A 12,843-nucleotide genomic window follows, 5' to 3' on the forward strand; every position below is an offset into this window, starting at 1 on the left:
AAACAGCGCAGGGGTTAGGAGTGCCAACTGGTCTTCCAGTTGAAAATCTGCATATAACTTTACAGTTAGCCCTCTGTATCCAAGGTTCTTGCATCTGAGGATTCAACCAACTACAGATGGTGTAGTACCGTAGTACACATTTAGCGAAAAATGTGCATATAAGTGGACCCTCTCAGGTCAAACCCGTGTTGTCCAAGGGTCCACAGTACATACATACATGCATACATGCATTCATAAGTGAAGGCCTTGCCAAATGACTTATTCAAGGTCACATAAAATGTCAGCAACAAATCCAGAACTATATTCCAGATCTCCTGTCTGCTACTCCTATACTGTTACTCCCTGGCTCAAGGATACTTTTGTTTTTGTTCACTTTTGTTCTGTAATCTATTGAAAGCATGGATAATCAGGTATTGCCACTGTGAGATGATTACCTCTCTCATGCTGTTATGTGAGTTGAGCACTAGACAATTTTTTTCTGGCCTTAAGCATAATCAGAACAGTGTGTTACCAAAGGGCTATCATCACAAGGAAGTGGCAAGAGTGATCAGATAAAATACAACTTTCTGGTTTTTTCCCACAGCAGAGTTGAATTTTTCATGATTCATTCTTATTCTAATTCCTAGTCTCCTCCTTTCTTTGGCCACATCATTAAACTTCTGGCAAGCTTTTACGTTAATGCACTCAGTAGTTCCCAGACTGCAAAGAGGAAAACCCTAAATGTTTTTTGGGAAATATGCCTTGTACTCTCAAAGTTGTTTTGAAACATCCCCCCTGGTATTTGTAAGAGAGAAGAGAGAAGTTTGCTTCCTACCTTACTTATGGTTACAGAAATGTAAGGCCCACCCAGTACAAAGAAGCACAGTGGGAAAGAAAAATACAAGTCTTGTGAAGAGGTGAACTGGCCACCTAAATTGACTCCTGTGAGAAACTGCTTTCAAAGATGGCAAACCTAAGACAAAGCCAAAAAGCTGGTCGGCCATGCCCTCCCATCAACTAGAAGGAATTCTCTACTCACTCATCCTAATGACACAGTCCTGTCTTCATGAAAGCAGCCAGAGCCAGACCTCCAGCAGTCAGACCACGGTGAAGGTTCCTACTGCTGGCGAACCTTCCTGCTCTGGGGCCTTGGGAAGGTTGCTGTCACTGACACTGGAGAAGGCGTATATGTTCTTGAAACTTCTTGAGAACCTCTTAACTCATTCATTACTGATGTCTAGAGGCGTTGATTGAATATAGTTGATTCTCAATATTCATAGTAGTTACGTTCTATCAAGTCACTGCTGACACTGAATGAGTGATTACTGAGCCACTGCTCCTAGGGGAAACACAAGGTTACATCCTGTCAGCATCTGGTCACATTTTCGTCAACCAATCAATATATAACCTTGCTTTAGGTGCATTTCTGTTTTAAAATATCTTAGTTAATATATATTGCTGATTCATTAACATTGGATTCACAGCCAAAAGCCCTATAACTGAAGCCTGAACAAAGCTTACATAACACACATATTTTTCCATAAGGAAATTTTTTCCCAAAGTTCTATCACAAACTTCTTTTTCAAAAATTGTGGTAAAATACACATAACAAAATTGACTATTTAACCACTTTTAACTGTACAGTTCAGTGGCCTTAAGTACATTTACACTGTTGTGCTACCATGAGCAACAGCCATCGCCGGAACCTTTTGATCTTCCCAATTGAAAACTCTGTATCTATTGAACAGTGGCTTTCCCCCATCACACCCCACCCCTCCTCCAGTCCCTGGCAACCACCATTCTATTTACTTTTCATCACAGCCTCCCTGTGCCTAGGAGCACAGCACTTCAGCACTATGCTTGGGGGCCACTTTGAACGCAGAATCACCCCCAAAAAACCATGCAAAAATGTGAAAAAAAATGGTGCTATATAGATTGTAAAAAGGGCACTTATTAAGCATAAGTGCTGAAACAAGGCAGAGAATTGCCTTGGTTGACCTGAACTGGGATCCTGTGTGTTGGAAGCCTCAAATTTTTTGCTGCGCTGTGCATGTGCGTGAATGACTACAAAAGCGCCATGAGTATTGATTACGGAGTAAAAAATAAGTTTCGGCAATGAGACAAATTTGCAAACATGGAATCCGTGAGTAATGAGCATCGACCATGTGGAAATGACGACCTTTGTTTCCTCTATTCCAGGTAGTAAGAATAAACAGCTGAAATGTGCCTTGTGATAGGGCTGCCTTAGAACATTTTACTAGAGAGCTAGCCTACGTGAATTGATAATTGGCAGCTACAAACTGAAGAAGTTCTAGTTCATGTGGAGGATAAATTTAAGCATAGTCTCAAACCCCTCTGCATGAAACAAAGACCAAGTACTCAAGTACTAGTTATCAATCACTTACTGTGTGACAGGCAGAGTACTCAGCAATTTACATGTATTATTGAATTACATCCCCTCCAAAACTCTATGAGGAAACTGAAGGTTAGAGAAGTTAAGTATCTCATCCATTATTACATAGTTAGAAGTGGCAAAATTGAGATTTGAACTCAGGTCTATCTGACTGCAGAACCTGAGGTCCCAACTGCTATGCAATTCTAATAGAGTTAAAAAAAAAAAAAAGATTTGATTTACTCAGAAGTATATAGAAGCATATGTTACAATCATTATAACATTACAAAGATTTATATGCTGAAAAATAAATTTACCAAACAAATAAAACTTTATAAGCCTGATCTAATACTGCTCCACAACAAACAATATCTGAAACCTTTCAGGGCATCTGGTTTGTGTCTGGTTTTCCTTAATCTTTAATGATGGGCAAATCTAATGCATTATGTAAGGCCATTTTTTCTCAAGAGATGTAGATACCTCTTAAGAATTTGATGAAAATGCATTAACTTTTCAGGCTACTGAGTTGCATTTTAGTGCACTGAGGCAGTAAATTAGTGTACAATGTGCAAAAGTAGTGACCTAAAAAAATGAATATTTGATATGAACCACTGCATTCTCTTGGAAAAGAAAGTAACGGATTAACTCTCTCAGGAGTCCTTAGCTTCCCCAAAAGAAGTAGGAAGAATAAATCTCCTGTGGCCTGGAAACAGCTTCTGTTCCTCGCTGGCTATGTTTGTTTAGCTTTTTCATAGTTCATTTGATTAGATCTTGTGGCTCCCAAAGCTAAGGTGGAGAGTTTGATCCCTACAGAGGCCACTTAAACTGAGAGAACAAAAAGCTCTATTCTCTGCTCCCAGACCTTACCCCAAATCCCTGCCAGGTGTCTGCCCTCTGGTCAAATGAGAAACTGGCAAAGGGGTGCAAACCTAGCACAGTATTGGGAAATAGAAAAATGGGCACCCTTCATTATGGTGCTCCTTTCCTTTTATGTGTCCACAATATTTGGATATAATTTATAGAGAGCAGATACTATGGTTTTTCTTTTACCCCTGGAAATCTGAGGAAAACTTCATTACCAGTCATAAAATTCATTATCTTAAGCTTATTCTAAGTTCTTCTAAGCTTATTCTAAGTTCAGATAGCTGACATTATCCTCTTGGTAATAAACAACGAAAAAACACATCCTCAGGGCAATATTAATCTGCAACTTTGGGATAGGAAATAATAGTAATCAGTCAAAAACTGAACACAATTTTCATATGAATAAAAGATATTAAATTATTTAAAAATAATTTCATGAGCAGTTTAATATTAAAGTAAGTATGATTTTCATTATGTGTTAAGAATTTATTCAGGAAAACAAGTTTCTCAAATTATAGCCAAAAATCTTTTACTAGTATCACTATCTTAACTTTAAATTTAAATCTGTATTTCCCTAATTACACAGTACTAAAAATAATTTACTACAACAAATAAAAATCCTTTTACTTCAAATCCTTGCCTAAATAATATAAAATCATTTTATTTTTTGAGGAAAAGACATTTCAACTTTTTAAGTATGAAGTGTAAATTAAGATTTACTTATTTAAATTATAATTTTAAAGTTTCACATATAAAGATGAACAAGATCTAAGTGTAGTTTATATTATTGTTAAAATAGATTTTAATTTTTCAAATGTCACATATATCTTTCATTATTTGTAGATTTATTTCTTTTATGAAGTAGTCAAATGAATCAGCTCACCCTTGACTGTAACAAAATACTGTTTGGTGACTTGTGACAGACAGGGTTTTAACCTCTGACAGCGAGATTCATTGTGGAGCAAGAGCCAATCATAGATCCTGACGACACTTGTCTCATCAAAGTTGGAATATAAAAAGCCACTTGGAATACAGTATAAAAGATTCACTGGTGTGGCAAGTTGTCTCTCAGACTGTGCAGGCATTAACATTTTGCTTGGCATTACTCAAAAGCAAAAGAAAAGTAAAAGGAAGAAATAAGAACAAGGAAAAAGATTGTATTGATTTTAAAATCATGCAAAAACTGCAAATCTATGTTTGTATTTACCTATTTATGCTGATTGTTGCTGGTCCAGTGGATCTGAATGAGAACAGCGAGCAAAAGGAAAATGTGGAAAAAGAGGGGCTGTGTAATGCATGTATGTGGAGACAAAACACTAAATCCTCAAGACTAGAAGCCATAAAAATCCAAATCCTCAGTAAACTTCGCCTGGAAACAGCTCCTAACATCAGCAAAGATGCTATAAGACAACTTTTGCCCAAAGCTCCTCCACTCCGGGAACTGATTGATCAGTACGATGTCCAGAGAGATGACAGCAGTGACGGCTCCTTGGAAGATGATGATTACCACGCTACGACGGAAACGGTCATTACCATGCCCACAGAGTGTGAGTAGTCCTATTAGTGTAGAGCAACAGTTCTGCTGACTGTTGTTCTAGTGTTTATGAGAAACCGATCTATTTTCAGGCTCTTTTAACAAGCTGTTGGCTTGTATGTAAGTAGGAGGGAAAAGAGTTTCTTTTTTTTCGAGATTTCATGAGAAATATACTAATGAGACTGAAAGCTGCTGCATAATTTGTTTCCTTAGAGAGCTAAAAGGCTAAAAATAAAATGCTTGCATAGCATTAATGTTATACAGTTTAATGTGACAACTATAACATGCTTATGCTTTCACAGCTTAATACACCAAGGTAAGGATTGGGAGATACTACAAGCAACGTGAAAAACTTGAAATTTTTTAACTACATGAAATTTCATAACTGCATTTGGTTGTCTGAAATATGCATTTATAATAACAGGTTTTTTCATAATAAAGAGAACTGGAAAGAAATTTGTAGATGTTGAAGCCTATGTGGGCATTTGCTGAACACCTAGAATGACTTCTGTTATTCAAAACTATTTCTCACAGTGTCTTTATGTTCTTCACAAATTAGAGTTATCTAATTTTGAAAGCTATTACAACACTGGAAAATATGAAAAAATATTTTTTATAAATTTAATGTATTACTAACAGCAATGATGAAGTAAACATAGCATAATAATAATCATGAGCTAATTATCAGAAAATGCTAAGAAATAAACATTTTAATTGAGTAGGCTATGGCTCACAAAGTCCCACTTATACCTTGACCATGGTACTATTGTTGAAAGTACCCGATCTGCATATTTCCAGGCAGGCACATGCTTAATAACCTCCTAAAGTATTATTTTACTCTTCATAGGAGGGAGGACTATTACCTGTAGTATCTACATTGCTTCTGGAAGATAATATACGTCATACCATTCCTGTTGCAGGCAGTTCAAAACTATACTCAAGGAAAGTGGGACAGGCACCTTAACAGAGAAGGCATGACAAGAAAGAGTTTTGTGCCATATGTCTGTGATCTTGCTTTATAGAGTGGTTTACCCACTTTAAACTGGACTCAAAACAGTTTCAAAATACTGTTTTTCTTATTAAGTAATTAGGTTATAATGCAACGAATAATTTTCCTTTAAGACTGTGCTATCAGATAATCCTGGAGTAGATCTGCCTTATTTATAAACAATCTTGGAAAACCAAAAGGAAAGAAATTTCTAAGTGCTTCTGCTTACAATGACAGCCTGGCCCTAAAGACAGTGTTTTCTAAGTTTTGAGATAGCCTGAATGCAACATTTAGATTTTGGTGCTACTTACCTGCTAGTTTTGTTCCTTTAAAAGGCTATCCCAGCACCCAAACATAACAGATGTACTATATTTTCTACTAATTCCTGAGGCTCAGTTGCTCAGTGTCTTGTCCCCAGGTAATTCAGGCCTGGGGGAAGGGTTCCTTCTTCCAGACTGATTGGTACAGCTGCTCAGTAAGTGTAACTACTCAGATTCCCAAAGAATTCTAAGTGGATGTTCCTCCACAGTTTCTCTTGTTCTCTCTAATCATCATCATCTTAAAATTTCATCCACTTTTCATTCCTTAATAGAATTTTCCTTAGTCCACAGTTCTCTGGAGAGGAAGTAGGTTCCTCCTAAACAGCTGAAAAAACATACATCTAAGAAAATCTGAAAAGCTATAGTAATTATTTTATTTGATAGTTTTCTGAGTTATGAATGAAATTCTACAGATTTTTTTTCATTTTAAAAGACTAAATGTGCACACATTATTCCAATAAACATGCTCATTGATTAATATGGAGGACTTCATGCATCTGTCATGAAAAATGATTTCAGTAACTCTTTTTTTTCTTATTCATTTATAGCTGATCTTCTAATGCAAGTGGAAGGAAAACCCAAATGTTGCTTCTTTAAATTTAGCTCTAAAATACAATACAATAAAGTAGTAAAGGCCCAACTGTGGATATATCTGAGGCCAGTCAAGACTCCTACAACAGTGTTTGTGCAAATCCTGAGACTCATCAAACCCATGAAAGACGGTACAAGGTATACTGGAATCCGATCTCTGAAACTTGACATGAACCCAGGCACTGGTATTTGGCAGAGCATTGATGTGAAGACAGTGTTGCAAAATTGGCTCAAACAACCTGAATCCAACTTAGGCATTGAAATCAAAGCTTTAGATGAGAATGGGCATGATCTTGCTGTAACCTTCCCAGGACCAGGAGAAGATGGGCTGGTAAGTGATTACTGAAAATAACATTCTAAAAACCTTATGTTTTTATTCATAATGTGAATGAATAGTAGTGGAAAACAACTACCAATTTCCTATGCTCATAAGCCGGACAAAGGTATCTTACCCCGATGGTAGCCCTGTACCCAATAAAAGTAGGTGTCCAATTTCATATCCTATGAAACACTCTCTTGATACTTTTAGTTTGCATGAGGACTTAAGGAAAAAAGTTACACCATAGTCCTTAACTTCTTAAGGAATTATTTTGAATTGGGAATGAAATATAAAGTGCTTTTCATTGATGTGCTATATGATTATATAAATAAAAACATGAAGTCTTCATAGTGGATTCTAGGACATACCCAAAAAAACATTTTTTTCCCTAGAAGAGTGCCAAAGGTGTTAACATTTTTTTTGGCTTAATAAAGTGGAAAAAATAAACTCTAAAAATTATAATTGAAATAAAATGCTTTTAATTATAGCAACTAACTAAATACAATATGTGTAGACTTATATGCTATTACATATAGTATATTTAAGATCCCTCAAGATAAATGTTCCTTATTTTCTAGGCTGTTAATGCACTGATGTATATGTGGATTACTCTGTGAATTACCCCTAATAAAATTTAAAATTTCGGGGTAGTTAACCTGTACCAACAAGCTTATTTCTGAACTGTCTTACTATTCTTCTGCAAGAGTTTACTTAGGTAATGCCAACTAATTTAATATCAGGTCAAACAGAAGACAATGCCTTATATATTATAAAAATTAATAAAAACCATTTAAAACCTAGTATAAATTTAGAGTTACTCACTCTTCTGGCTTATCTATGCTTGTGTTTACTTCTGTTTTCAAAAACTTATTTAATGTGACCATATCTTTTACTTCCATTTATTGATATAATTTACAACAAAAGATTATACTTGTAAGCAATGTGTTAGCTTTTCAGTTTTTAAATGGTCTTGTTTGTAAAGAATATATAATTAGTAAGTCATATCTACTTTAAATGAAAACATATTCTTTAAGAGATTATACAATTTTCCAAGTGATCTATTTTTCTTTAAATATGCTACATAAAATGTTACTGACTCCCAAAATGATGTTATTATTTTTTATAATCTTAAATACCAATAATTACCAGGTCTATTTTGATTTTGATACAGGATAAAAACTACTATTAATTATTTAGGAATGTGTTCTTTTTTATAGACAGCATTTTAATGATCAAAGTTGGTGATGTGACAGAGGTTTTATTTATTATTAAACAGATGGTTAATAAGATGTATTCCTCAGACTTTTCCATATAAAAGGAAAAATGTCTCAAATGCATGAAAAGATTGGGGTGGGGGAAGGATTAGCAAATTATTGTTTAAATATCTGAACAGCAACATTTTTCAGTGAAAGAATAAAGGAAATATTATCGTATCTTCTTCTGAATCTGTCCCTCCCTCTCTTGGAGTTGGTTGTTCCAACCCAATATACCTACCACTACCTTCATCACCCTACCTTCCTTTTTCCCATTACAATCTGTACAGTGCTAGGTGGTAACTATTTTGGTTTGGTGTTAATATCCAAGGATCCCTGAATAAGATCTAGTGAATGGAGGATGGATGAGTATACCTATCCCTCCAGGAGTCATCAGACATATTTAGCCACCATATTTAACCAACAAGCAGGAAGAGAGAAGCTAGCTTTTCCCCTTCCTCCTTTCTTCCCTCCTCCCTCTCTCTTCTGCTCCATCTCTCCCTTTCTTGCCATCAATATTTTCAGAGCATCTATTATGTGCCAGGCATTCAGATACTCAAACTGGGGAAAACAAGAATAAGCAAGACAAAGATTTGACCACAGGGGAATCTGTATTGCTGCTATAGTCTTTTGAGCCATAAGGGAAGTATCAAGCCTAGTATAAACTAAAATTCCTTAATGCTGTGGCAACATTAAAACATAAAAACAAATGTGGCAGAAGCAAAATGATTAGTTTCTTTCTTCAACAACGGCTGCTTGAGGTAGGAAGGTGTTTCAGGATCTATTACTAACTCTTCTTTCCTTTTCATACAGAATCCCTTTTTAGAAGTCAAGGTAACAGACACACCAAAAAGATCCAGGAGAGATTTTGGACTCGACTGTGATGAGCACTCCACAGAATCTCGATGCTGTCGTTACCCTCTAACTGTGGATTTTGAAGCTTTTGGATGGGATTGGATTATTGCACCTAAAAGATATAAGGCCAATTACTGCTCTGGAGAGTGTGAATTTGTATTTTTACAAAAATATCCTCATACCCATCTTGTGCACCAAGCAAACCCCAGAGGTTCAGCAGGCCCCTGTTGTACTCCCACAAAGATGTCTCCAATTAATATGCTATATTTTAATGGCAAAGAACAAATAATATATGGGAAAATTCCAGCCATGGTAGTAGATCGCTGTGGGTGCTCATGAGATTTATACTTGTTTCATAACTTCCTAAAAAGTGGAAGGTCTTCCCCTCAACAATTTTGAAACTGTGAAATTATGTACCACAGGCTGTAAGCCTAGAGCATGCTACAGTCACTTACGCACAAGCTACAGTATATGAACTAAAAGAGAGAATATATGCAACGGTTGGCATTTAACCATCAAAACAAATCATACAATAAAAAGTTTTATGATTTCCTGAGTTTTTTAACTTGGAGATCAAATTCCATTTATGTTCATATATATCACAATATATGCAGGTAAATGAAAGCAATTCTCCTTGTGTTCTGGTGAATTAAAGGAGTATGCTTTAAAGTCTATTTCTTTACAGTTTCATTTAATATTTACAGAAAAATCTATATGTAGTATTGGTAAAATGCAGGATTGTTATATACCATTATTTGAATCATCCTTAAACACTTGAATTTATATTGTATGATAGCATACTTGGTAAGATAAGATTCCACAAAAATAGGGATGGTACACCATGTGCAAGTTCCCATTCCTATTCCGATTGATACAGTACATTAACAATTCATGCCAATGGTGCTAATACAATAGGCTGAATGGCTGATGTTATCAGGTTTATCAAATAAAATACATTCAGTAACGTAATGTTTCTCCTTTCTTCAGGTGCATTTTCATACTCCTCCAAATGGGGAATGGATTTTCTTTAATGAAAGAAAAATCATTTTTCTAGAGGTCTGGATTCAATTCTGTAGCATACTTGGAGAAACTGCATTTACAAGGCAGCCAAAAAGTATTCATTTTTATCAAAATTTCAAAATTATAGCCTGCCTTTGCAACACTGCAGTTTTTATGATGAAATAATGGAAATGACTGATTCTATCAATATTGTATAAAAAGACTTTGAAACAATTGCATTTATATAATATGTATACAATATTGTTTTGTAAATAAATGTCTCCTTTTTTATTTACTTTGGTATATTTTTACAGTAAGCACATTTCAAATTAAGTATTAAGGCACAGAGACATTTCATGTATGACAGAAAAGCAAATGCTTATATTTCGGAGAAAATTAGCTGATTAAATGTGGTCTTAAAACTCCATATGCTAATGGTTAGATGGTTATATTACAATCATTTTATATTTTTTTACATTATTAACATTCACTTACGGATTCATGATGGCTGTATAATGTGAATGTGAAATTTCAGTGGTTTACTATCATTGTATTCAAATCTCAACGTTCCATTATTTTAATACTTATAAATATTATTAAGCATACCAAAATGATTTAACTCTATTATCTGAAATCAGAAAAATAAACTGATGATATCTTAAGAATTGTTAATTTTATTTTATAATTTGATAATGAATATATTTCTACATATATTTACTTCTATTTTGTAAATTAGGATTTTGTTAATCAAATACATTATACTTATGACTAAGTAAAATTATTTCCTACATCTAATGTGTAGAAACAATATAAATTATATTAAAGTGTTTTCATGTTTTTTGAAAGACACAACAGTTTTATGTTATAATGATTAATTCTGGATTTTTGGTTTTCACTTTATTGTAAAAGTTTAATGATTTAGCACAAAAGTTTGGTTTAGAAATTTTAGGTCTGCTACTCTAGTTTCTCATGAGTGAAATTCCTGTTAAATTGGTTCTGGTCAAGTTGCTTTAAACATACAAAAGCAAGGGCTAGTTACATCTGTTTCATTTCTCTTTATCTTGACCTGAAAACTATTTATATGTTTTCATAGGTTCAATTTCCAAATGCATTGCAGTTGGCAAGGGTATATGGTCCTAGAGTTACAAGTTCTACTGAAGCCACAGGGACACAGGGAAACTGCATTTTTTTCCTAGCACTTAATGATACTGGCACATTTATCTGAGTTTTGGGGGCACAAATTTTCAAACTGAATTGAAAAATAATTATAAAGTGCCTAGAATCCATCCCTGGCCAATTTAATAGCTTAGCTCTAAAGCAGTGACTGTGTCTAATGGGGGAGGCGATTAAAATTTTGTTTAGTGTTATGGTTCTTAAATAAATAATTTATAATTATTATAACCATGAAATATATTACAGCAATTTACACTCATACAAATGAAGTGCAGTACTTTTTCTAATTCTGATACTGACATATTTAACACTGACAAGGCTGGAGCTGTAAGGGAGTCGCCCCTGTGCGGGGAGGAGCCAGCTGCGGTGACGGGGTAAGGCCACTTTTCAGTTGCACATATCAGAACATACTTCTTCCAGGGCCATGAATATACATGACCTCAAAGTCTGGATCAGCAGGCCCATTAACACACCTTAGGCTCTGGAGCACAAATAACTGGGGACCTTGATCCCTACACCCTCCGTTTCCAAGGACCCAGTTTCAGGACTCCCCAACCTTTATATTCACCCTTACCATGGAGCCCCAGGATCACATCACTAACCTCTCCATTTGGTGGCCCACTTCAAAACCCATATGACCATGAAAGAAAGCATCAGGACCAATTTGTTTTGTGACAAGACCTAGGCATTTCTTTTTCTATTTTGCCTAGGTCCTAAGAATGGCAAAGGCGCTCTGCTTTTCTGCCTATGGGCATGTCACTTTCATTTTCAGCACCCCAAGAATATTCACTTGTGATATGTGACACTAATCCCTGAAATTTTCAGAAAACATTATGTAAAGTTCAATGTAGTATCAGTTTTAATATTCTGAATGTTTTGTAATACTTCTCATACTTCCCACAAACCTATGTTAGTTAAAAAAAACACAGTAAAAAATAAAAACAAACAAAAAACCCTTTCAGACTCTATGGTTCCTTTTGTATTCAAGTTGGTTTTCGCACTTCTGTAGAAAACTTTATTTTCTTAAAATAAAAAGGCAATATTTTGACATTGACAGTAGCTAGATTAGAACTCAATTATTCTATACCCCAAACGAAAACAAATCTATTTCACTTTAAACCACCATATACTCATTTAAGAATGTCAATGACCCTTTTGGGTCTTGTGGGACACTCTCACCAGGAAAAAGAAAACTCACAATTTTGCATATAATTTCAGGGAGCTCAGGGTCTTTTTAGAGCTCATTCATAGAATCTAGTTTATTTTCCTTCTTAAGATAAAAATTATGAAGTAATAAAGTATACTTATAAGGGCCTGCTTCCCAATTAATTAGTTTTAATCCTTAACCAATTGAATGTTTGAAAAGGAAAATAAGTATCAAATCAGCCTGGATATCTTAACATGGCTAAAGCACTTGCTAATTACCAAAACATTCTATGTTTCTTTTTTTTTTTTTTTTACGGTACACGGGCCTCTCACCGCTGCAGCCTCTCCCGTTGCGGAGCACAGGCTCTGGACGCGCAGGCCCAGCGGCCATGGCTCACGGGCCCGGCCGCTCCGCGGCACGTGGGATCCT

General features: G+C 35.2%; 1 protein-coding gene across 1 annotated transcript; it reads left to right on the forward strand.

Moving 5' to 3' along the window:
• Positions 1-4,201: 4,201 nt before the first annotated feature.
• Positions 4,202-10,992, forward strand: MSTN (myostatin). The gene is made up of 3 exons (XM_027114903.1): positions 4,202-4,782; positions 6,626-6,999; positions 9,054-10,992. The coding sequence occupies exons 1-3, from the start codon at positions 4,410-4,412 to the stop codon at positions 9,432-9,434; spliced, it is 1,128 nt and encodes a 375-aa protein (XP_026970704.1). The 5' UTR covers positions 4,202-4,409; the 3' UTR covers positions 9,435-10,992.
• The last annotated feature ends 1,851 nt before the right edge of the window (positions 10,993-12,843 follow it).

Source organism: Aethalodelphis obliquidens, unplaced genomic scaffold (assembly GCF_003676395.1).
Source record: "Aethalodelphis obliquidens isolate GAN/ISIS:26980383/991018 unplaced genomic scaffold, ASM367639v1 scaffold2, whole genome shotgun sequence".
In the NCBI taxonomy this organism is placed as follows: domain Eukaryota; kingdom Metazoa; phylum Chordata; class Mammalia; order Artiodactyla; family Delphinidae; genus Aethalodelphis; species Aethalodelphis obliquidens.